This window comes from Coturnix japonica, chromosome 7 (genome assembly GCF_001577835.2).
Source record: "Coturnix japonica isolate 7356 chromosome 7, Coturnix japonica 2.1, whole genome shotgun sequence".
Taxonomy (NCBI): Eukaryota; Metazoa; Chordata; class Aves; order Galliformes; family Phasianidae; genus Coturnix; species Coturnix japonica.
Window position 1 is genome coordinate 19,383,060 of NC_029522.1, and position 23,577 is coordinate 19,406,636.

At 39.7% G+C, this 23,577-nt stretch overlaps 1 protein-coding gene across 1 annotated transcript in view; it reads right to left on the bottom strand.

Annotated features, from left to right (window-relative positions):
* The window catches only part of KALRN (kalirin RhoGEF kinase), a 434,957-nt gene that overhangs the window by 207,086 nt on the left and 204,294 nt on the right, over positions 1-23,577 (bottom strand). The window contains exons 7-9 of the mRNA XM_032445881.1: positions 18,217-18,408; positions 11,645-11,776; positions 7,648-7,878 (exon numbers count right to left, since the gene is read on the bottom strand). Of these exons, the coding sequence (XP_032301772.1) occupies positions 7,648-7,878; positions 11,645-11,776; positions 18,217-18,408 (555 nt within the window). The remainder of the gene's footprint in view (positions 1-7,647; positions 7,879-11,644; positions 11,777-18,216; positions 18,409-23,577) is intronic.

A 23,577-nucleotide genomic window follows, 5' to 3' on the forward strand; every position in this document is an offset into this window, starting at 1 on the left:
TCAATGTCCTTAGTGACAATTTCTCATTCTAAAAAACAAAACAAACAAAAAAAACCACCAAACATATTTCTGGAGAAAATTCTCTTTCCCTTTTTTTCACCACTGCAGCCCTACTATTTTTGTGGCCCTAATCAGGAACAGACAAGTCTGATTTTTTCTCCTCTTTTGTTATGAGAATGAAAGCCAACAATGCCTTTCAAAAACAATAAACATTGTATTTTCAGGGATGCTGACATGCAAACAATCCTCAGATAGAAATAAACAAAGAAGATACACTATATAGGGAGGACAATTCTGCTTAAGAGTAAAACCAGCACATTTTAGCACTAGGACTGGCTTCCCAAGTTTGCTGCGGAAAGGCTCCTGGGTCAGAAAGGCACTGAGATGCCTAGAATGTTGTGCTCAGAACCATACAGGATCGGGCTCCTGCATCTGAATCCATCTCACCCAACACCAGGCAGTACATCTGAGCAGCCTACCTTCTTATTATTTTCCCTAACAGTGATATTAAGAGAGAGAATTTTCCAACATACAATTCAGTTCCTAGACAGACTGAGTCATTCTCTGAAGATGCCAGTGTCTCTCCACTACTATAAAAGGAGACTGTGCATTAGGCTCCTGACTTTTATAATTCAGTTTCAGTCTTGAAGACAGGAAGGATAAATCCAGAAAACAGATACTTCCCTCTACCTCCAAAGAGTCAACTGTATCATTCTGTCACCTTTTCCTCTTCTGCATACAACAAATGACAACCTCTTCATGCCCTGCAAGACAGATCCAAAGACTGCAGGAATCAGTAGGATTTCCAAGAGCTTTCAGAAGTCCTTCCCAGAGGTTCCTAAACTCTCAGTAAGAATCCAAACATTTCCAGTTGAGAAAGAAGCAAAACAGACCCAACTATAACAATCAGGTCTTGAAGGAGAGACAGTACCCCAAACAAGAACACCACCTTTTGGAGCACAAAGGTGGTGGATTTTTTTTTTTTCCCTCCAGTTCCTCTTCTCACTTCAGTAGGTTCAGAGATCAAGCTGGCTGGTTCAGATTTCTTCAGATCCCATTTCCCAAGACAGCTGTGGAGCTCATCAAAGCGTTCCTGCACTGCTCTTACATCAATGCTAAGTAAACTTCAGTCAGTAACTGAAGCTGGCCCCTGAAGTTTGATATCCCTAGCACTGCTGCTCTGCGTGGAAATTAAAAAGTGATCATTATTATTTTTTAATCAGTGCCTCTTTAAAAGCACAAAGAACAATTGTCTGCTCAGCTTAATAACTATAGAGGAGGGAAGATAAAAGGTTGATTCCAGATAATTTCAAGATACACTTTAAATCAAATTATGCAGAGGATATAGTACTGTTAATCAACAAGCCTTAAGGAATTTCCTGAATAAATATCATTAAATGAAAATATAATAATTTAAACCTATATTTCTTTGTGAAGACTTTTGGCACAAGAAGTACAAGATAATAATGATCTGTATTTAAAGAGGATTGTCAGAAGCTCAGAACAGAGCTCACGCTCTCTCTGATTTTAGTTTGAAGTATTTAAAGTGATTAACTTCTTAGGCTGGTAGCCTGAGACATCTCTGAGGTGTTCATACAGCAGACACTGATCAGTGGTTAAAGGGGGGTAAGTCTGACTACCAAGGCAGAAACAGGAACCCTCGTGTTATTTAAATGGCTATGTCATTATTAATTCATTGTGTACTATCTGCAGGATACGATCAGCACAAACATAACACCATTTTACTTGCAAATCACTGTCAGTGTTGGTTGTCTATGAGTCCTCTTCAGAAGATGAGTGGGGCCACAAATTCCATCACTGCTTAGACTTGAGCTCCCAGTGACTGAAAAGGTGCCAATTCCTCTGGCAGGAATAAAAGAAGAAAATGAAAATTGCTCTAAAGAAACAGTTGCCAAGATGTTTTATTGCAAAGAGGGGATGGAAACAAACAAACACCCTTTCACTTCAGTCTTACTGTTCTTTACTGCATCAATAATAAACCAGGCTAGCACTGAGTAAGATGCTGTCAGGCACAAAATGCAGGTTTGCAAGTTTACTAAGTTAGCCACATAGGCAGAAGCTTTACTGCCAACTATCAGAACTCTATAGTGAAATCCTCATATCAGACAATTATCCAGGCATGAACACTCCAGTCTCAACCGTTGCTGGGACAGCAGTGTTATTCAGTTTAAAAACAGAGGCATTTGTCCCCTCAGTCATGGATAAACGATTGTTTTCTCCCCTGTTACTTCCCCATTGACATAAGGTTGCCAAATAGTTTTACCTCTATTGACTCCTGAGTACCTTTCCCATTAATATTTTAAGACAACACAATCAGAGTTAAAACCTCCACTATCGAGTACCTCTTCAGCCATACAGGTGGTAATAGTAAGGGTCCACATACCTTCCACGCTTTGAGAAAGTACACCAGTAATACTTTGACAATTTAAACACAGAAGTGACAAATATTAAGTACATTTCATTACCTGACAAATTTACCAAAGGAGCTGTGAAATTTATCTGGAATGCTTTGAATTTTAATGTTTTAATTACTTATTTGTCAGTGGTAGCCATTTGTGGGCTAAATCCACTCAGATGGCACACAGATCATGTGTATTTCTGCAGAGTCTGAAATCACATGGTTGAAAATATAATCTTGATTTGATTATAACGTTCTTTCTTTGTCACTTCATGCAAATAAATCTCTTGTTTTACAAGACACAGCGAAGGCACTTATTGTAAATAAAACATGAAATGAGATAGTTGAATTTCTTGTGCCTCTGAAAGAAACTATGACTAGATGGAAACTACAGAATTTTGGAGAACTCTCCATTCCCTTTTGAAGTAATCAAAACAACTAAGTGTATTCATGCATGTGTGGGAGATGTACAGAGCTAATCCTCTACAATCTTGTGCGAAAGCAAAATGAATCACGATCTGCCTCAAATACCCTCACATTCTTCTGCAAATGGACTACACAGATCACATGAATTGTTCACCATTCTGATAGTCTATGGAGGCAGACAGATGCTGGCAGGACATTTTTCTCCATACAACTGATGTCAGGATCAGAGCAAGATCTGGTTTCTCAGCCAGTAAAAGCCAGGCATGTTACAAGTTAAAGCGCTTGGTTATGAAGAGAGACAGCCTTTCCTCTGCAATACCTTGCAGTCTCCCCACAGCAATGGCAGCTGGTAAATGTAACGATATCAGTGTGGCCACATGGCCTTTTTATCCATCACCAGAGGCAGAGAACCACACAAGGAAACAAAACAAAACAAACAAACAAAAAAAAACCATACACAACTATGTTCATTAATGTCTCTGGGCATGAAGCCAACAGGACAATCCACTAATTTAGAGAAAACCAGGTGAACTTGACACTGGTCTAACAAAACCTTTTTTAGTAGCAAAAAGGATTTGAGCAATCACTACAGCTGTGATGGCAAAAGCCCTAGCTTTCTCATTAAGTAGTTACCCACTTGCTAGTAGGGGTTTATAAGTGACTGACATCTTGTGGTTTGCCACTGGCATTCAGTGGGCACAAGCAGGTTCTTCCATTTTCTCAGCCCAGACACCTCAAGGCATTATAAAAAGTAAAAAAACATCACCAGCACAGACAGGGCCTCCACATCCACCTATTTTTCAGCTCCTCCTTTACAGGCAGAAATCACAACCAAAGCAAAGCAAGAAGGAGGCTGCATCAGCAGTGACCCTGGTGTGAATCTGTGGAGAAAAAGGCTGGTAGTGTCAGGCTGAGTGTTGGTGTGCATGCACAGATGGATGCAAAGATTGAGAACATACTTGAGAAGGAATGAAACCTGCCGGATGAGAGCTGAAGTTTGACTGTTCTGCTACCAATGTGCTTTAAAATTCCAAGTTCAAGGCATGCACAGACCATTTCAATAATGCATCTGATGGGTCTCCATTTTCCTTCTACTTTAATAGGTATGCTTCAGGCTTTACAGCATCATTTTGGTGAGTTTATGAAGTGACAGAATTCAGACAAAATTCTTGTCCATGTTAAACCAAGGGGATTAGAGAAGGCAATAGGGTGAAGAACAATGTTATAAACTTACTTCAGCTATTTCTAAGGCTTCTTGATAACATCTGCTATTCATGAAGGTAAAGGGAATAAAGGAGAGATGAAGATGGGGGAAAAGAAACAGGATGTAACAGGGCAAGGGAGGCAAAATTGGAGATGGAATGAGAATAATTTCAATTTTCAACAGGAACTGAAATGGCATAAATATACTGGTAAGTAGTCTGCAGTTAGAACACCAGAGAGTGACAAAAAGGAAGAGCTGCCATAAATGGGCCAAAAAGAAATATGTAACAATTACAGAATAGCAGTATGAATGTCAAAGGGAAATCTTCCCTCCCTTGCAGGGCACAATCTCAGCACCTCCTCCCACTGCTGTGCTCAAGAGATCAAAGAGCAAAGCTCATCCCTATCTGAAATGGTAGGGAACTTCTAAAAAGCAACTGAAGCAATCAAGTGTTTTACACACTTGGCAGTCTCACATTTTTTTTAATAACATCCCAAATACTTTTGGTGTTAAAAGAGTTGCTAGTTAGATAACACCTGCATAGAGCCTCCGAGCTGCTCACAAATCACCTCCTCTCCCTGTTGTGTGTATGGTGCTCTGTTTCCCATGAATGCTGAAATAAAGTTTCACCCCATTCATTTACTTTTCTTCTTTAAAATGCTACATATTTATAACTCATTGTTCTTAGCATACAATTACTTGCCTTCATTCACTTGTGTAAATCAATCTCATTATATTAAAATATAGATTTAATAGCAAATCTTCAAAAACATCTGGAAGTGTGTGGTAGCAGTTAATGATATTTTTTGGCAATCCACTATGTTTATTTAAACTTTTTTTTCTCTATAGCACAACTTCTATTTGGGTTATGGAATAGATGTAAGGATGCTGGACTTTCTATCTCACAATACAAACAACTTTTCTTTCCTGTAAAGTCAAATTTTTCAGTACTTTGTCCAGTTCAAACTTAAACCAAACTAGATTATTTCCTTGCCAGTAGGAAACTATCCCAGATCACTGCCATGACCTGCCAGCAATGCATACAGTGCATACTCGGTCTTGCAAACGGCATAGAAGACACTGAGGATGAAGCAGTGGAGACACTAGCCCTGGATGTGTTCAAGAAACATGGAGATGTGGCACCGAAGGACATGGGTTGGTGTTGGACTAGATGATCTTAGTGCTTCTTTCCAAACTAAGTGAATTAATCCCATTTAACACTGCTTAAACCTGAGATTCAGCCCAAAAGAAACATACTTGACCTAGATGATGCTTTACATCCAGCTAGCCAGTCTTGCAAGATCTCCCTATGAAAACCTAGTGAAGTTGCAGTATGGTAGGACACTTAATTTTGAGCTGGGTGGACAGCAAAGAGGATAGTCTTCCTTTAAGAAACTACACTGTATAACTACTGGTCTAGAAGACAGCAAACTCTAACAAAGCCAGGACTCTCCTGTCAGGATTTGTTCTCCCACATCCTTTTTTTTTTCTGTGATATTTGAATGCAGAAGAAGCTAGGCGCCTTTAGGCTACTAAATTCTGACAAGGCAGCAATTGACTATGGTTAAGTGTTACTTATGGCTAGTGACCACTTGCTGATTGACAGCAACATCTGCAAACCAGTAGGTATTTCACAAAGCAAGCATAATAGAAATTGCACATAGGAGGTGATTACTAAAACAAACAAAAAGGCCAACATACTCAGATCTTCCTCCTCATGGAATCTCCACTTCATATTTCTGTTCAGCTAATAATTTCATTTATGAGTTACAAAGCATTTATCTTTAATAGTACAGCTGTTTGGTGAATGATTCATCTCTTCCTCTCTACTTTCTAAGCAGGGAGAAGAGATGTAAGTGTGTGTCGGGACAGAAACATATCTGTCATCAAGTTGTTGCTTCCCTGATAGCTACACATTAAGAGAAAAACTTGGAAAGACTGCTGCCAACAGAACTCATACAGAGAGCGATGCTCTCTAAAGTGACTGTACTTCACTGACACTTACTACTTGCTTCTCTCCCTTCAAAAAAGAGTAGCATTACACATAGAATACATTATTCCTTTTGAAACCAGCAACAAAGACACACTGCCCTGCATAAGTGCGAATTTAAATCCCATGTGGGTTTCTTGAGTGAACTGCATAAGCATTTCTAGTCGTTTCAGAAAATGTAAGAGAGAAAGTTTGGATGGAATGATTGAACAAAAGTATAAGTCACTCTAGGAGATAAAGAACACCTAAGCTAATAAAGGATTCCTATCAACGTTGTATATTACAATTGGAAAAAAGCCTAAAGATACCAGGATTTACAACACTTTGTTCTTAGAGATTTTAATCCCAAAATTGTACTAAAAAATACCTGAAAACACATATAGCTTGTAGAGAGCATTCTAGTTGATGCGCTCTACTTAATATATGGCTTATGAATTTCATTACCATGAAGCATTTGCTGATACATAATGAAAGTGAAATAGCTTAAATTAAACATCTGTTACATAAAATCTCAGTCTAAGTTATATTTACAGCATGAATATTTGTGTGGTCTTATAGGGAAAGACTGAGCAGGTACAATTTCCCCAAGCTTCAAGTCTACCAAATCAATTGTCACATGTATTTGCAAGGGATATCTGCAGCCACAGATCTACCTGTACTGGTGCACTTCATCCATGGCCACAAACATACACACAAGTTGCTTGTCTCTCCCCTCCTTGCTGGTTCTTGTCTATTCTGCATGTGACAGCTCTGTTGCTGTCTCTCCCTTGTGTTTCACTGGGAGGAAGGCAAAGACATAAGGAACCCCAGGGATGTTAGAATGCTCCATAAACACAATTAGATCGTTCAGCCTCTTCATTTAAAGCAAGTACCATATTGCTACCAACATCTGTTTCAGGCTGTACAGGGGCCCATAAACAAACCACACCCTTCTGAACCAGCAGAGTCCTGTAGCATCTGTTGGCTGTGTTTGCATATTTAGCAGCTACAACAATGGCATCTCATACATACCATCAGTTACGCTGCTGTGTGTATTCAGATGGATTCCTTTGGAGACAAATGTTATTTGCCTGCAGCCCTAGTTCTTAGAGGTGAGCCTGTATGGTACAATCTATTTCTGTGCTATGGGTTCTGTACATTCAGGGGGTGCAGTTCATTTGGGCCCACCAGGTGATAACACAGGTATCTGCCCTGCATAAATGGTAATAATGCAAAGATCATCCAATCACCACTGTTAGATCTGTATCAGCATTCCTTCCACACAGGAAGGATGAAATACCACAGTTCAATTGCTTTTTACACTTGAAATCCTTCTTTTTCTATTAAATACTTTTCTAAGGAACAGTAAAGCACCTGCAGACAACTGCTCACTTGTTAAAAATTAACCACTGAAAATGGTGTCACATTCCTGTAAGGAACAGACTGACCAATAATCAGCAGACTGACTGATGGCTCCCAATGTGAAACTGAGAGGTGCATCAGTATTTAGCACAGGTAGATCATCACATATAATCTGGCTAGTTGCAATACCCTCCAGATAAGTCACCAAACTACCTCTACAGCTGCAAAGAAAGCATCATTCTTTATCTCCTTTAGTAACAGCATTACCTGCTGAACATCCTGCTGGAAAACACAGAGCTGCAGCCTTTGGTGCAGCCGGACCTTTCGGTGCTGCCAGATGCTCTCCAGGCGCCGCTGGTGATGCAGGACCTCATGTACCACGTCTAGTACCTGATGCACAGCCTTGGAGTAGTTTGCAGTAGCAGTGAGGGATTCTGAATTCCCAGGGCTCAAGGGACGCTGCAGGACATCCAGCAATGCTTTTCCATCCTGGCTCACCTAAGTGAAGAAACAAGTCTCTTTCACTGAGCTGATACATCACCATTCAAGAACTAAGAAAGAACAACCTAGCTGCCTCTGCGTCTCTTCCTTATTATAGGCAAAAAAAGAAGAAAGCCATCATTACATCTCTATTTGACTTGTACTTGCACATGTAGCACTGCCTTTGCTTCCTCATGGGCCTGCTGTGCCACTCAGCAGCACAGGTACCACTCTGCTGGGACTGCACAGACACAGCAATCCCAAGATGTTATTCTGACACAAAAGCACTGAGAACTCCTGACATGCACCAGCTGATGACAGGTGGCATTTGCAATAGGGGCCTATTTATGTGAGGAGGTGGCATTTTAAGAAAACCACAGATGGGAGAGTCATTCATATTCAGTATGATAAAGGAGAGTCCTTCCATCTTAGGATTACTAAGTAGAAATATACCTTCTGAGGTGTAACATTCCAGTTCTGTATCTCATTCAGTGGCAGTGAAAAATAAATGAGGATAGGATGGTGACTCTTCTGTCCCCCAGAAGCACTAAGAGGCATCTATAGCCTCCAGTTTCAATGGGCTACACAGCCTATAGGCAGATGGAAAGTCCTCTGCACATGCACAAACTTTTTCTGTGCATATTGAAAAACATTTGCAGATGCAAATGCATTTGTGCACTAAAAAAAAAAAAAAGCCAGAATGCGAAACTTTTTTTAAAGCCAGACCATATTTAAGCAACAAAAGAAAATTCAACCAAACAAAAACCCTACCGTAACAAAAACACCCTTAACTAGTGTATGCTTACATAGGTTCTCTAAAAAACATCACCTTGAAATGTTGCTGTGGATTGCAAACTTGAAATATTTTGTTCAACAGAACCATTTCCTAAAGACACAACTGGAATCCCTGTCTTTCGTCAGCCCACTCTCCTCCTTTCCCTCAGAAACAAAATGCAGAGAAGTGAGGTTTCCTGGAAACGTGCTTTTATTTCTATGCAACCACAGCCACCAACCTTGCTAGAGAATGGTTTGAAGAATGCTTTCCATCCAGCTTGAATATCGATCATTAGCAAAGTTCAAACATGTCTCAAGGATTTTTAAGTCTCATTTATCACCATCTTATGAGTGACTCATTCAAATGCAGCAAATGCCCAAGAATCCCAAACCTGAGTCTTTTGGCAAGCCATGCCACACCCCAGGCAGTTAGAGCAGTAGTTGTGTGGTGCAATTGCAGAGAAATGAAGAGAACCTGTGAGAATTATACTGGCAGAACTGGGAATCATTTCTCATCACATTAGGTGACTATTTGGTGGGCTTAGGCAGATCCTTGGAAACTTTATTTCTTTTTAAATATTCAGGGTAATTTGCAATTAGATCGGGAAATAAATGGAGCGCCTGCAGGGAGAGGTTTTCCATTCTCAGATTTGGTTGCTGCCAAAAAGCAGCTGGAGCAAACTGCACAGGCTGAAGCCTGCTGGGGTCACAGAGGGAGCAGTCACAGCCATAGCAGTGCACAGTGGGAATATGGGGGGGATTTTAGCAGTGAACACTGAGGCACAGGTGTTTCCTTGGCAACCTGGTGGAGGTGGCAATGGCTGCTAGGCAGGAAGCAGCAGCATCTAGGCAGGGAAGGAGGCACGGCAGGCTGCATCCTATTCTATCTGCGAGAAGATAATTAGCAACAACCCAGTCACTGTGAATAGGAAACCAAGGCCATCCACACAGGTGTGAGCAGCTTATTGGACCAGAAACTCACTCTTTCCACTAATTTCATTGCGTGAATTTACTACAGTCCTGACCCCACCATTTGGATTTCAGTTGGTCTGAGTCTATCCCATCAAGTATTTGTTCCTGTTGTCTGAAGAGCTTCAGAGATTATCAGTTAACATTCTTCCCTGACAGGCAACCCTGCAGTCATTGTCTGCATAGTCAGAGATAAATGCCACATATCAAATGCCCAAGTTGTTCTGTTAATAATTATTAACATATAGGAGAGGCAACTGGAAACATTCTCCTGCTCTGTAGTTTACAAGCTTGTCCTGTCACGCTGAAGGTAATCTACAGTAAACATATATATGAAGCAGCATGGTGATAGACAACCAGTGATGCTCAATATTTCCAAAGTCTTCATACATATTCCATGACTTCGTATCTTCTACGTTTTACAGAAAGAAAGGGAACAGCTTCACAAATAGAGGAACTCTCTCCGCTCTTCTGGCCATTTCTACTCCCCTTTGTATTGAAGAAAACAACAACAACAAAAAAAAACCAAAAAGAAAACCTCACAATATCTTTTTTCATGTGAAAACTCTGGATTTTTCAAGGACTGTGCAAGGACAAGCATAAAGAACCCAGTTTAGTTGCACTTACATCTCACTTACAACACATTTTTAAGAGATGTAGCAAAAGCCTTAAACTTAATGGTCCTGTACCAGACATGATTTGTAGTCCTGTGGTCTCTGTGTGACAGCATTGTGCCTGTAAAAGGAAATTTGACCATTTTTTCCCCCCACTTATTTTGAATAGTACAGCAGTGCTGCTGTCCAGCCACAAGAGATACCAGTGGAGCAAAATAAACACAGCCTGACTTGAGATATCTATGGAACCACCTCCTGTGTCAGAGGAAGATCCCAAATGCATATTTCTGATGCACGCCTCTTCCCTTAAGCACAGTTCTACCCAAAGTAAAAGCAAGAGCATCACTTCATTTACAGAAGAAGGCCTGTTCTGCCAACAGCCCCACTTGGTGTTAGCAGCAACTAGAAGGAACTGCTCGGCTGTGGGTTGCGTATCAAGCCCATGATCTCTGCCTTCAGTATTTCTGAGCTTCACTCATAGTCAGTGAAGGAAGGAGCCAAATAATTATGGCTACAACCATGATAAAAAGGAAAATCATTACCCTAAGATTCTTTGGGCATCTTTTTACATTCCTGCAGAATACCTAAAATGCTTCCTTACATCCTATGACAGGACAGAAAAGGCCTGTATATCCAAATTTAAGTATTTATTACAATGGATACCCATTCTATTACAAATATCTTACTGTTACAGAAATAGAAACAGGTTTTTAATGACTACAGAAAAAGAAAGCGAAAGCTACAATTTTCATCCCACCACAAAGAGATCCTGTGAAAGAAGCATTAATTTCTATAGGAAAGAGACATTGTCTAGGTTTGAGAAATGAGCATGTGGATAGGAGGCGGGGCTCCAAAGTCTAATCCAAGCTTTTCAGCTCTCTACATAACCGTGGGTAAAGGAACTAACAGTTCGGAAATAACAGACTGTAACCTTCCTGGCAGTTCTACAGAATGCTTAAAAACGTGCTTATTAGTGAAATAATATAGGAATGTTTTAAACAGCTGTGTCTGCGACGATTTATAGCTTGCTGAGGAAGCATCAGCAAAAGCAATATGCATATTAAAGAAGGCTTTTGTAATTTTTCTTAACATTATTGTTTTTTAGATGTATTTTAAAGTGCAATCAGAGAACCTTAGTTTCTGATTAGACATGAGCACAAAATTCACAGTTCCAACCAGAGGCCAATAGAAATGTTCTGTTTACTCACACAACCTCCTGCTCCTGAGAAGCCCTGGTGGGCCAATGCAAGAAGACTACTGGGAGTCCCCAGTTTGGGAACAGGTATTTCTGACTTATTGGGAAGAGCTGCAATAATGAAAAGCAAACCTACTTCATTTTTTTTCTCTCCCAGAAAAGCTGACTTCCCAAACGTAGTCAAGTATCTGTTTGCATTTGACACTCACATTCTCCTCTGGGAAGCACATACCTCTGTGTAAGCCTGTGTTACTTGTTCATACAGAGACTGATGATGATGGATGGCCAGCTCCAGGTCTTGCATTTCTGAGGGGAGGCCTCCTTCACTGCACATTTTACACCAGGCATCCACACCTGAAAGGAACTGAAACAATTGTAGAAACAATGAGCAACAGTGATACAGAACACCATAACAGCTTCAGAAAACAGTGTAGAATGGCACTTAGAAACATTAAAGTGCCACTAACAATTGCAGCCTGAACTGAGAACGTAACAGTTATAAACAGGTCCTTTTGAAGACACCAGAAAGACATATTCCTGTTACCTCCTGAAGAGTACCTCTATTTAAAGGAGTGTTTTCTGTTTCTTCTTAATTAAAAACAAATGCTTTTTTAACCAGCTTCAGACAGCACCCATTCTAAGAGTCTTTGTATTGCAGGGAGCCTGCAATGTTTGGAAAAAAACACCAGTGTGAAGCACAGGAAGATCCAGCTGTATTTGCCATCATCTCAGTTGTCAAACATCCCTTGGTCGCTCACCTGTACTTAACTCTAATTTGGGCAATAGAAAACTTCCATTAAAATCAATACTGACATTCATTATAGTGAAAAGCAGACGGTCTGTATTCAAGCAGCTTCCAGCTCAGGGCCAGCTCAGTGGGATTGCTAATAGGATACCAAGGCTTTAACCTCAGGGTCACACACTTGGTGCCAGCCCAGGTCAGCACTGATCAGATACTATTACCATCTGATAGCTGTTAAACAGCCAGTTCAAAATGAGCTCCTGGTCTCAGTCCAGTTCCTGGTGGGCAAAGATCCACAAAAAGGGAGAAAAAAGGCACTGTCATTGCAATTGATATGGTTTAGCACCTTAGTTGGAAGCCGTAACAGAAAGCCAGAAACTAAACGGGCTTGGGGAGAAGAGGGATGGAAAACAATTTTCCACTCTCAAATGCCTCCAGAGCAGTACTGATGCTCTTTAGCAGAACAAATTAGGGAAGGTCTCCTAGGTGTTGCCTATTCTGTAAAAGAAAGGTGGAACTTAGTCTCTAAGGTTCCTGTCTTCTTCCTTTAAGCAGGGCCTACTCCAATGACAGTGGCTACCATGCTCGTGTTTAGTCTGTACTAACTGCCCAATGTCACCTCATTATTCATTAAAATTTTCTCTTCCTCCCTCTTTTTGTCAAACCAGCATGCCATAGTGCTCAACTGTAGCTTCTTAGTAAAGCACTCCTCACAGAGTAAGGGGCTGTGAGAGTCAAAGTAAAGAATCTCAGTTCCACTCGGGCATCAGCATCCTTTTTTATTAGCACTGTAATGCTATTCACTGTGCTGTTGGATAATCAAGGCTGTAAAGTGTTTGCACTGTAAATACAGAGATTCAACAACAAAGATAACACCCTAAACATTCATATCTACAAGGTAAAATCTACCAGTAAGAACTATGCTTCCTAGGAGACTGCAAGCAAGGGCACCAGGTCCTCTGTCAGATCTCTTCAGACAAAACTCTGAAACAACTCTCCATAAAGCTGAATTTGCCTTATTTTTTTGCTGAGCTAGTGGAATTCACATCATTTTCTAGTCAGTTTTAAGGGTATGGAGCCAAGGCCAGTCCCTTCTGGGGCTGTTACACGAACCTCACAGTTGACACAGAGAAAAAGACATTGACACCTTACAGAGAAAAAGACCTCAACACCTTACAGATCAGTGTTCCTGCTGCCAGAATCACTTACAAACAAACTCTTACTGCCTTGTTCCTCCTATGCTGCCATATCCCCAGAGCATGCTTTGCACAGTAGGTGGGAAACATCTCAAGAAGATTCTATGCACCTAACCACATCATTACCTGTCTGTCTCACATTTACCTTTCTTCTGTATGCCTATTGAACACAGTCAATGTCACATCAATAATTACATCAGCAGTTCCCTCCTACCACTATCAGGAGCAGCTGATGTCTTCCCTTTTATGAAGCAGTAAGAAACACAGCCTGTTGGTGTGTGGAGTTCACGGAGGGAGAGTAACTTATGTTTCAAGGATCTCTGACAAGTATTACTTCATACCACCAAACTATCAAGCTTGAATATTTTGTTTATACAAAAAAAAAAAAAAAAAAAAAGCAGTTATGCCAACATTTATTATTTGTAACTTACTGTGTTGGAATCAAGCAACTTTATCCTATGTAACTGTTCATGATAGAAATATATTCATGTGACAAAATCATTGCCTGAGTTTAAAAAAAAGATGCATTTAAAGCTACTACTCTGAAACTGGAACACAAGCAAAGACCAATATAATTGAAATTAACTGCTTAAATTTCCAGTTAGCCCACAGACTGAAATAGTTCCTATTGGGAGCATAAGAGCTGAAATGACAGGCTCCAATAATTGTACATGCGTATCAGGATCTGAAGAAAGATTAAGAAAATTCTCTCCTGAGATACCTTTGTGACTCTGATTTAAAACCAGAAAGTAACTTTAAGGTAACAGCCCACACTTACTACATGCTCATAACAACCATTAACATCACAATTAGGACCAGTACTAGTGGATTCTTAGGCCACTTCTCACTAGTTCTCCTTCATAATTCCTATACTGGATTATAAAGAAACTCTAAAATACAGCTGACATTTTGTAGCCCATGTTTAGTTTGTTTTTTTTTAAAATAGCCCTTGCTTACTGCTTAGGCCTATGCATATAAACTGCAGGTTTCACAGATCACAGAGAAATTAAAATCAGACTCTAGCCTGCCTTTGCCATCCTGGGGTAGATGCAGGAGAGCTGTGGGGCTGATGGAAAGAGAGCAGTGAAACTCCTTTTAGGCCTTAGTGGCCTAATATATCTATTGAAATTCACATATCATTATGTTTTGGGTTAGGTTTTTTTTCACTTCCTTTGCTCAAACAGCAGTGCTCAGAGGGATCGAGGCAGAGATGAGCACAGTAGCCTCCCTAGCTAGGGAGGAAGATAATACAAATGTCTGCAGGTCAGTTTTCAGAGAAACACCACAAATATCTAGAGCACACACTCAGCACCTACTCCTTTAAATAGTAATCCTGCTTGTGCACTTCTGAGAGTATACTCTGACCTAGAATTAATTGGTTTAGATCTCTCAGCTGATTGAAGACATTAATTTGTTTGTTCTGACAGGATCTGTAGAGTGAGCACCTTATTAATAATTCAGCAAGCAATCAGAGATTACAGCCAAGAAAGGGAGGACACCTGGTATGTCTGCTTCCCCCACCTGGCAGTCAGTGGGCCAGAACCTCCTCTGTGCAACTCAGCACAGTGCTCTCAGAATCACACTGAGATGAGGCATATCATCCTACATTCCCTTGCAATGCTTCACGTATACCTAAATTCTATTCTAATCTAATTAGATTCTATTTTGCACTAGAACTTCATGCTAGCAGGAGAAGAAAAAAAAAATTATCAGGCAGTGTTGAGGGACATTGGGCACTTCACTGAGTATCCTGATTTGTACCTTCACCTGGACATAGCAAGTGTTTGGAACTTAATTTACCAGCTTTTGATCAAGCACACATGCTGAAGAAAATCGGCTGGAGGCTAAATTGGTGAGATTCATCATTTCTTTCCTGCCTTTTTTATTTTCCTGCCCCATTTTCTTGATAATAGGTAGGTATGTTTAAAAAACATTTGAAAATATTAAGAAAGACACATGCATGCATCAAGACATACAGAGAAGGAGGAAAAGAAAGAAACAAAGCAAAAAACCAGGCTTTGATACAGGAACTCATTCAGCCAAGTTCAATTCAACATGCCACATGTATCTGCTGTGAGAGCCGGGAAAGCAACGTGATTCTGAGGCATGTGAAGACAGATGTGAGGTTCAATTCCCAGCACAGTTGACTCAGCCTTTCATCCTTCCAAGACAGACAAATTGTGTTCTGTGCAGTGTGCTGTGTGGGGTCTTTAGGAAGAGACCTTGAAAAACAAGTTATTTCCTGCTCAGCTTGCATATTATGAGATCGGAGAACTTTTCATAAATCTCTGCCCCAAGCCAACAATTTCCTTGTGGGCTGTGGCATGCCAGAGGCTGAAAGATTATGATCCTACTAGACTTTCTTCCTGTTGGCATCACAGGGAACTTCAATCAGTAGGAAGCACCGAATAAAGAGATGGTAGCAGCTTATCGTGCTGGAGAAGGAAAGAATCTGCATAGCAGACTGTTAAGAACCATGCTGTGGGAAAACTGGTTGGATCCGCATCGAGACTTCCATTACCAACAGAACAAAGGGAGCAAAATCAAGAACTGATCTGCAGCAGGGGAAGCTGTGGGTTTATCTACATCTTCGCTTTAGATATTTAAACCTTATTTACTGTAAAATGAGGAAGTCATTATTTGAATTATAAAACAAAAACAGAAAAAAAACACCACAACTTCTGGTGATGCCAAATAATAAAGGATCACATTAAGAATGAATGCTCAATAGATCACAGACTGAGTTAAAAAACAAATCCCTAGCGCCTCACTTTTTATGCTATATGGAGGTCAAATTATTACATTATTAGAGAGCAGGTCATTGGTTTATGCTACCAGAGTAACTGAAGCAAGACCAACAGTTCAGTCTTGGCTAATGGACACACTGACTCCCACTTCTCTTTTTTTCCCCCATCAGTCTGAGCCAGCAGTCAGCACTTATCTCTCATTGAATTGTCTCTTACTGAAAGAGAGAAGCAACTGCTGCTCAAATTAGCAAATTCTCCTGTCTGCTTAATAATGAGAGACTTGCCACTATCAGGCGGCACAAACCTTGGTTCCTTTTATAGAAGTGCCAAGGGAGGACTGCTTTTTCTTTCTTTCAGACCCATCCATTCAATTGTATAGAAAAAAAGAGCCAAAGCTGAAAGTGACATTAGTCTAGTCTTTCTCAAGTTAGGACTGAGGCAAAATATCCACTTTGACAGTGTTCAAAGAGCAAGATGACAAAAAACCTCACCTCTAACTGTCAGGCAGTTCAGTGCAGCTACTTGTTTTATTGCCTTTCATCCTACAAAATACCTTAGCAACTCCTCTTAAATTGCAAATAAGATTGACACTTCAGAAAAACATGGCATAGCTCATAAAAAAAGTACCAAATACCAAACAAACAATAACTAATTCTTCCATAAGCCTTTATCCATTTTCTCTCTGTATACAGACTGGATATATTTTTTTTCTATTTTTATGAACATGCAATGACCGACAAAGATCAATATGAAGCCCGCACCTAAACTTCACAGCACCTGCTGCACACAGGTGAAAGTACTTGGACAAGTTATCTTGTTAGAATGTCAGACCCATCAGTGCCTGTACCTACATGAGCACCTACATCATTAAGTGCACAGTGGAGTGAATAATTGCTGCATGCTATGACCTCTTGTCAGTAAGAAATAAAAAAGAAAAAAACATACTTCTTCAGTACAAAACAAATAAAGAAAGTCTAAACATTTCCATACACACATTCTGTTACAGTTGGAAAGATGAATGCAGTGGAAAGGCAACACAAGACTGAAACAGCAAAAGGGACAAACAAGGGGAAAAAAAATGCTCACCCATCTACAAAGATCCAGGCTCATGGGGAAAACTTAACAAGGAAGAGAACTCCAACCAGAGATCTTTCCCCAGCAGCAGTCAGCCCTTAAATGGGGGGTCTAAGAGAGGTGCAGCCAGGCTCTATCCCTTTAAGTCACACAGCTGAATTGCCTTCACCTGTGCTCCCAGGGCTGAGGGGGGTCCTTTCCCCAGGTGCTCAATCAGTGGTTCAGACTGTGACTCAGCTGTTCCCATACACTGAGCCACGAAACATGATTTCTGGCTTAAAAGTAATCAGGCTTAAAAGTAATCAGCCACTTGAAATGTGGGCAGTATATAAATATCAAGCACAGCCACTTTGTAGCTGTAAAAAAAAAAAAAAAACTTGGAAAAAAACAAGTGTACAAGAGCACTGAAGAGAGCTCCTAGAGTTGTGTTTTCAAATGGGAAATGAACACAATCAGCACATGGATCAAAGCTGAACCATCACTGATCACCTCTGCTGGTGCAAATTTTTACAAGCATGGCATGCAGGCTCTCATTCACTGCTGGTGAAAATGCACAGCTAACGGTAGTGACTAAGATAAAAAACAGTGCTTTGTTGCTGAGAAATTTGCTCTATTAAACATAATTATTGTGCTCTTTGTATCTATTGTAGTTTCCATGGAAATAATTAAGAAGTACTAATTACAGTGCAATCTGTGTACATATGAATGCTGATACTTGTTTTCCTGACCACAATGCTCCTACCTTTACCCACAACCCTGAACGAAAATTAGGCAACAGAAATAAGGCAGCATGTTATGGCACAAGTGTACTTCAGTTATCAATCGATTCTCTCTCATGACTAAGGCCTAAAAATATTTTCTTACCCACTCAAGCAACACATGCTGATTTCTGTGGAGGGATATGTTGCTTTTTGTGTTTGAAACACTGCTGGAGTAAGAGCAAGAATCTAACTGCAAATAAGCCCCAAACCATCAGGAAGTAAGTGCACCATCACCGTTATCAAGTTGCCAGTAGATCACTTTGCTAGTCGCAAAAGTAGCTCACCTGTTCAGCTTTCTGGTGAAAGACAGCAGACATGGCTAAGATGGTGCTGCGTTCATCGAGAGCTGCAGCAAAACTCTTCCACTCTTGATCCAGCTGTGTAGAAATTTGTTTAATTTGCTGGGAAGCGTAATGGCCTGCTTCAGACAGCCGGGATGCAACAGACATGATCCGATTGATGTTGACATAGGCGTTCTGAAAATTAGAAAGCACACATAAATAAAGAGCAGGAAGAACCGTGACCGCCCTCTGCCTTCATTACAAATTCCAAACACCACCAGCTTGAGCAAAGCCGAGCAGTTCAGCGAGTGTAATCAACCATCCTTTTACATATGCGCTAATAGCAGGCCTACCACCTTCCACTCTAAAGCTGTATCCCACAGGATTTTTTTGGCATATGCATGCTATTATCTACCACTTAGTTATCTCTCCTCTTCTTCTGTTTGTTTGTTCCTGTATGTATTTAAGTAAAATCATTTGCCATGCATTAGCTATTTACTCATCTGTGAGGGTTTACTTATTGCTTCTTGATGTTTCTACTGAATAACTTCACATTTCTCAAAGCTAAGTCCACGTATTAATAAAGGAAATGTTTGCTTTCTATCCTATGAGAACTCTGACAATCCTTTATAGACACGCAGCATCAATGAATGGAAAAGTCTTAAAAGAGCCCATAAGGATATTCTGTAGGAAAATGAGTTTCCATGGAAATGACCATCTTTCTCAAAATTTCCATTTCTCTAGATGTAGTCAGATCAATTTTAAAGAAATAAAGACTATTTTTTTTCCTCTGTACTGTTAGAAGAAAAATTATGAAAATTATTCTAGAGTTTTACATGTACTTAAAATACTTAATACACTTATCAGATGTGATGTGCTCTTCTTTACAGTTCCAGTTGGTAGAGCCATGTGGATATCTCCTACTCTGTGACATGGGTACCCCTTTCATCCACTCTGTCTCTCGTATCTCAGTGATTAAGTGACACTGATATGGTCCTTCGACACACAATACTAGTCCAAGGTCTCAAAGAAACCAAAGGTATGGGAAAGATTTGACTAAAAATTCCAAACAGCACATCCTATCAGACATTTTGTTTCTTATCTTGGTACACTGTCACCATTCCTGGGAAAAAAATGGGGTCAAGACTGTGAAGGAGATTTGGATTGCTGCTGTGGGTTGGAACAAAATTCAATATGGCTTCAAAGCACTCGAGAATTTAATTTGGGGAGAAAAAGAAAACAATAACAAAAAACATTTAACAGACCACAAATCCACAAAAATTGCAAGGCACTTATTTTCCCATCATAGAATAGAGTAAAATTGTAAGCCATTTGCTTTCATCTTTATCTGCCAATGTGTAATGTTCCGAGTAAAATGGAACAAAAAATCTAGGGAAGTTACAACTTCCCTCTGGTTTGTTCATCTGTAAAAACTGAATGAATGGGGAGTTTCTGTATTACAGTTACATAGATCTTTTGATCCTGAAATTAAATAATAAAAAATTAAATACAGCAACCAATGTCTGTGACTTTATTTTTCCTTTAGGTTGGAAAATCCACAACTAGAAGGTTCAGAGAGAGCTTCACTTTAAATATAACTAAGTCCAAGGTTTTTTTTTTTCCTCCGTGCTATTTTTCTTCATAGAAGAGAGATATCCCCAAAGAGTACTGCAGCGGATCACTGATTTATGGCTACACAGAAGTACATTAGGTAAACTATGAGAAAACAATATATTAATGTCTAGAAGCAAGGGCAAAAGCACTTCAGTTGACATTCGGTTGTACTGAAGCTGGGGGACAACCAAGTTTTTGCTAATCTTTATCACTGAGAAAACATTACATATATTTGCAGTTTCCAAAAGCAGTCACCATCTTAAAAGTTATTTTTTCATTCTCTTCTTTTGACCGTGAAATTTAGGGCGACAAAGTGGACTTTCTGCTCCTAAAGAACACTTGATAAACAAACACAACAACAGAAGCATTCCTTCACATGTCCATCAGTAGCATAATATGCACAAGTCTTTCTCACGTGAAATGCCATTCAAGTGTAGAATTTTTGTCCTCCAAGTCTTAGTCCACTCCTGTGACCTAAACAAGGCCTTGATCCATACAATTAATGTCTAAAACATAGCTGTTCTTTCCAGTGTTTGTTATCATCACTCAAGTCCCTAACACTTCTTAGGATGTCAGCCTTTGACAATAAGCACTGACAATAGTGGTGATTCAGTTGTGCAATGATCTCCCACAGGGAAACAAAGCACTAATAGAGACCTGATCATCTAAAGGGCATGCTGAGAGATCTTCCCCCTTAATTAAGCCCTCCAACTCTAGCTGGAGTGATGCTTTCTTCTATCACACAGAGAACACCTTGCACTCTGCAAAGAAAAATGAGCAGTGAGAAGCAGTAACTTCACAAGAAATTTGGCTGTGTTCACCTCCTTTCCTAGAGAAGCAGTTGAGACACCACAATAGTAGAGTGAACATGGAGTTTTGCAGATTAGTTGAAGGCAAAATTTGATTGTTGAGGAAGAAAAAGAAAGCTCTCACCACGAGTTTAGAAACCATCTGTGATGTGAATCTAACACATAAATCCAAAGCAGAATGTTTCAATGATAAAATAATCTTATGAGATATCTTTAAGACCTTTAAGTTTCTATAAGAAGACTGACTGCATTTATAGCATGTTGCAGAATAACGTTGGATGGCATTTTAGCTCAGCCTACACGTAGAAAGATATTGTTCTTTTAATATCAATGATGGAATATTTTTTTTTTTCCAAAGGACCTTATTAGCCTTTACAAAGTAATTGTAATTTGTATGAAATATACTGTGACTTTCTTAAGATGATATGCATCTCCATCTAGTGTTAGACAACTAACTCCCTGACAGCCAGATGGGCAGCGCTGCCAACACTGAGCAGTGCTATATTTATGTAAGCTCCATGGAAAGTGATAATTCACTCTTTAAGGAGGTTAACAGATCCAGGCATAAAACAGTCCTGGCAAAGGAAATACGAGCAACCTCAGTTAGAACAAGTGATATGTATGCCATCTATCCAAGTACAGAGCTACGATCAGAGTGGTAAGAGAAAAGCTCCGGTGCTTCAGTATTACTCAATCAAATTGACTAGATTAATGAGATTCTTCACAAAATAGTGAAGCTAAATATTCGTCTTTGTGAGAAGAAGTACTGCTTCAGTATAAATATTATACAGCTGTGATAAAGACTAACATAATTTATCTTGAAACTGAAGTGAAAACAAGCATTGCCTTGAATTACAGGAAGAATATCTATGGTCTTTATTTGAAAGAAAAATACCACAGCACAGTTTATTACCTCAAATATATGACTTTTCCACATTCCATATGCCATGTTGTTCACTTAAAAGGAAGAATTATTATTGGTTAAAGTAAAATTATTTTTCCATAAGGGAGCTTTGGTCACAGAATGTCTGTAAGGGTCTATAAGGAAGAGCAAATGACAAAAGACATGACCAAATAAACACCAGAGGAACTGAGAAAAGCGTTGTAACTCCTGTTAGTTACGACAGGCCTAAAGAACATTAGGCACTAACAGAAAGAAAAACAAAATACCTTAAAGACCCCAGATCTGACCCAACTTCTGCTAAAGTCTGTACATTTTTTCCTCTACAAAACACACCACCATCCTCATCTACATGCTCCTTTTCCACTCTTCTCTCAAGATTGATTTTAATATATTGAGGAAAAAAAGCAAAACCAAGACAAAACATCACACAATCCAAAATCTCACACTCAAAAAGAGTGTTTTAAGATCTTGTTATTCAGATTAATGATAACAAATTTATTTGCAATCTAACAGTTGCTGAGACTGACGTCTGCTTAGAAAAGATCCAGTTAAATTATAAAGCAAATTCCTACCGAAGCTACAATCATACAGCAAATCACCAGAGAAAAACTGAATCATGTGATCTAGTTCACCCTACAGACTCGGAAACTAAAAGACTTATATTTAAAAAGATGCCATGTCATTTAACCAGGTTTAAAATGCCATTGTTCTTGAACCAATCTCCACATCTTGGGTCGTGAGTACAGTAGCAAAATATTTGAGTATTGTAATTAGCATGAGAAAGCTCAAAGGTTGATCAGGTGTGAATGTTTGTGCTTATTAAAACCGACTGACTCTTAATTTTTCAGGCTCGGGTGGATCAATTTACTACATCTGGGATGCCAAATGGGTCTGAGGGATTCAACTACCTATATTACCATTTATAGTAATGGAACAGGAAAGGATTTCTGGCATTTTTTCTTTGAAATCTATGTAAGGAAGAGACTAAGAAATAATTACAAATGCAAACGGATACATGCTTAGCATTAAATTCTCCAGAGCTATAGTTTTCTATCTCACATATTCTGCATTATGTTATTTAATCCTAATCCTTAAATTAACAAGTATTTATCAGTGGGTACTTTCATGCAAGAAGCTTCCAGATGTGTGAAAGCAGTGTATACAAACACGTCAGCAACAGAGCTTTTAGAAACAGACAATGCAAGGCAAAGAACTGTACACATTACACAGGGACCAAAGTGCCTCTTAATGCCCTATAAATATCATCAAATAGGCACATACACACCAGCCGTTATCTGACAGTCTCCAGCAGAGATCAAACAATGGTACAAACAACTGAACCAAGAAAGACAGTTGCATCAAAGTTTTGTAGTAGTGACAGCATAACTATGTATTTGTAACATCACTGACACTAATTTCCTTTAAGAAAACCATGTATGGTAAAAAATAATAATAAATCTTGCCTCAAAAAATTACAGCTACCTGTGGTCATTCTTTCCTGAAGATCTCTTGGTCACCAGCAAGATTCTCCTTTGCTCCAGTGTTATGCATCAAACGGATCTGATGCATATTTCCTGCCTTACTGCCCCATCGACCCAAGTACAGCGCGTATGGTTGTGTAGGCGTGGGGCGTATAAGATCCTGCCACTATCCTCCAGAATCACCATCCAACTTCCTCTGTATTTGCTTTGCTCAAGTAAGTCTCAGTCCCAAGTTTGTTGATGACCACAGCTGGCACTTGTCATAACTACCACAAAGGCTCCATCCTTACTACCTTACTACATTGTGTCTCTCTCTCTTGGAGAGCTCACAAAGCTCCCACGCATGACAAGAGACACAGCTACTGTCTATCACAGCTGAGCTGTGGACAGGAAAAGGTTGCTTTAATTTCAGTCTCTTCTTGCTCTTCCTGCATGCTTTCCCTCAGTCAGGATGACTAGTATGCAGCCCAACACCCTTATGCAGCAAGCTGATGTTTTCTGCATGCTAACATACTCATGTTCACAATGCTGATTCTTGGGGATAACAAGAGTTGCT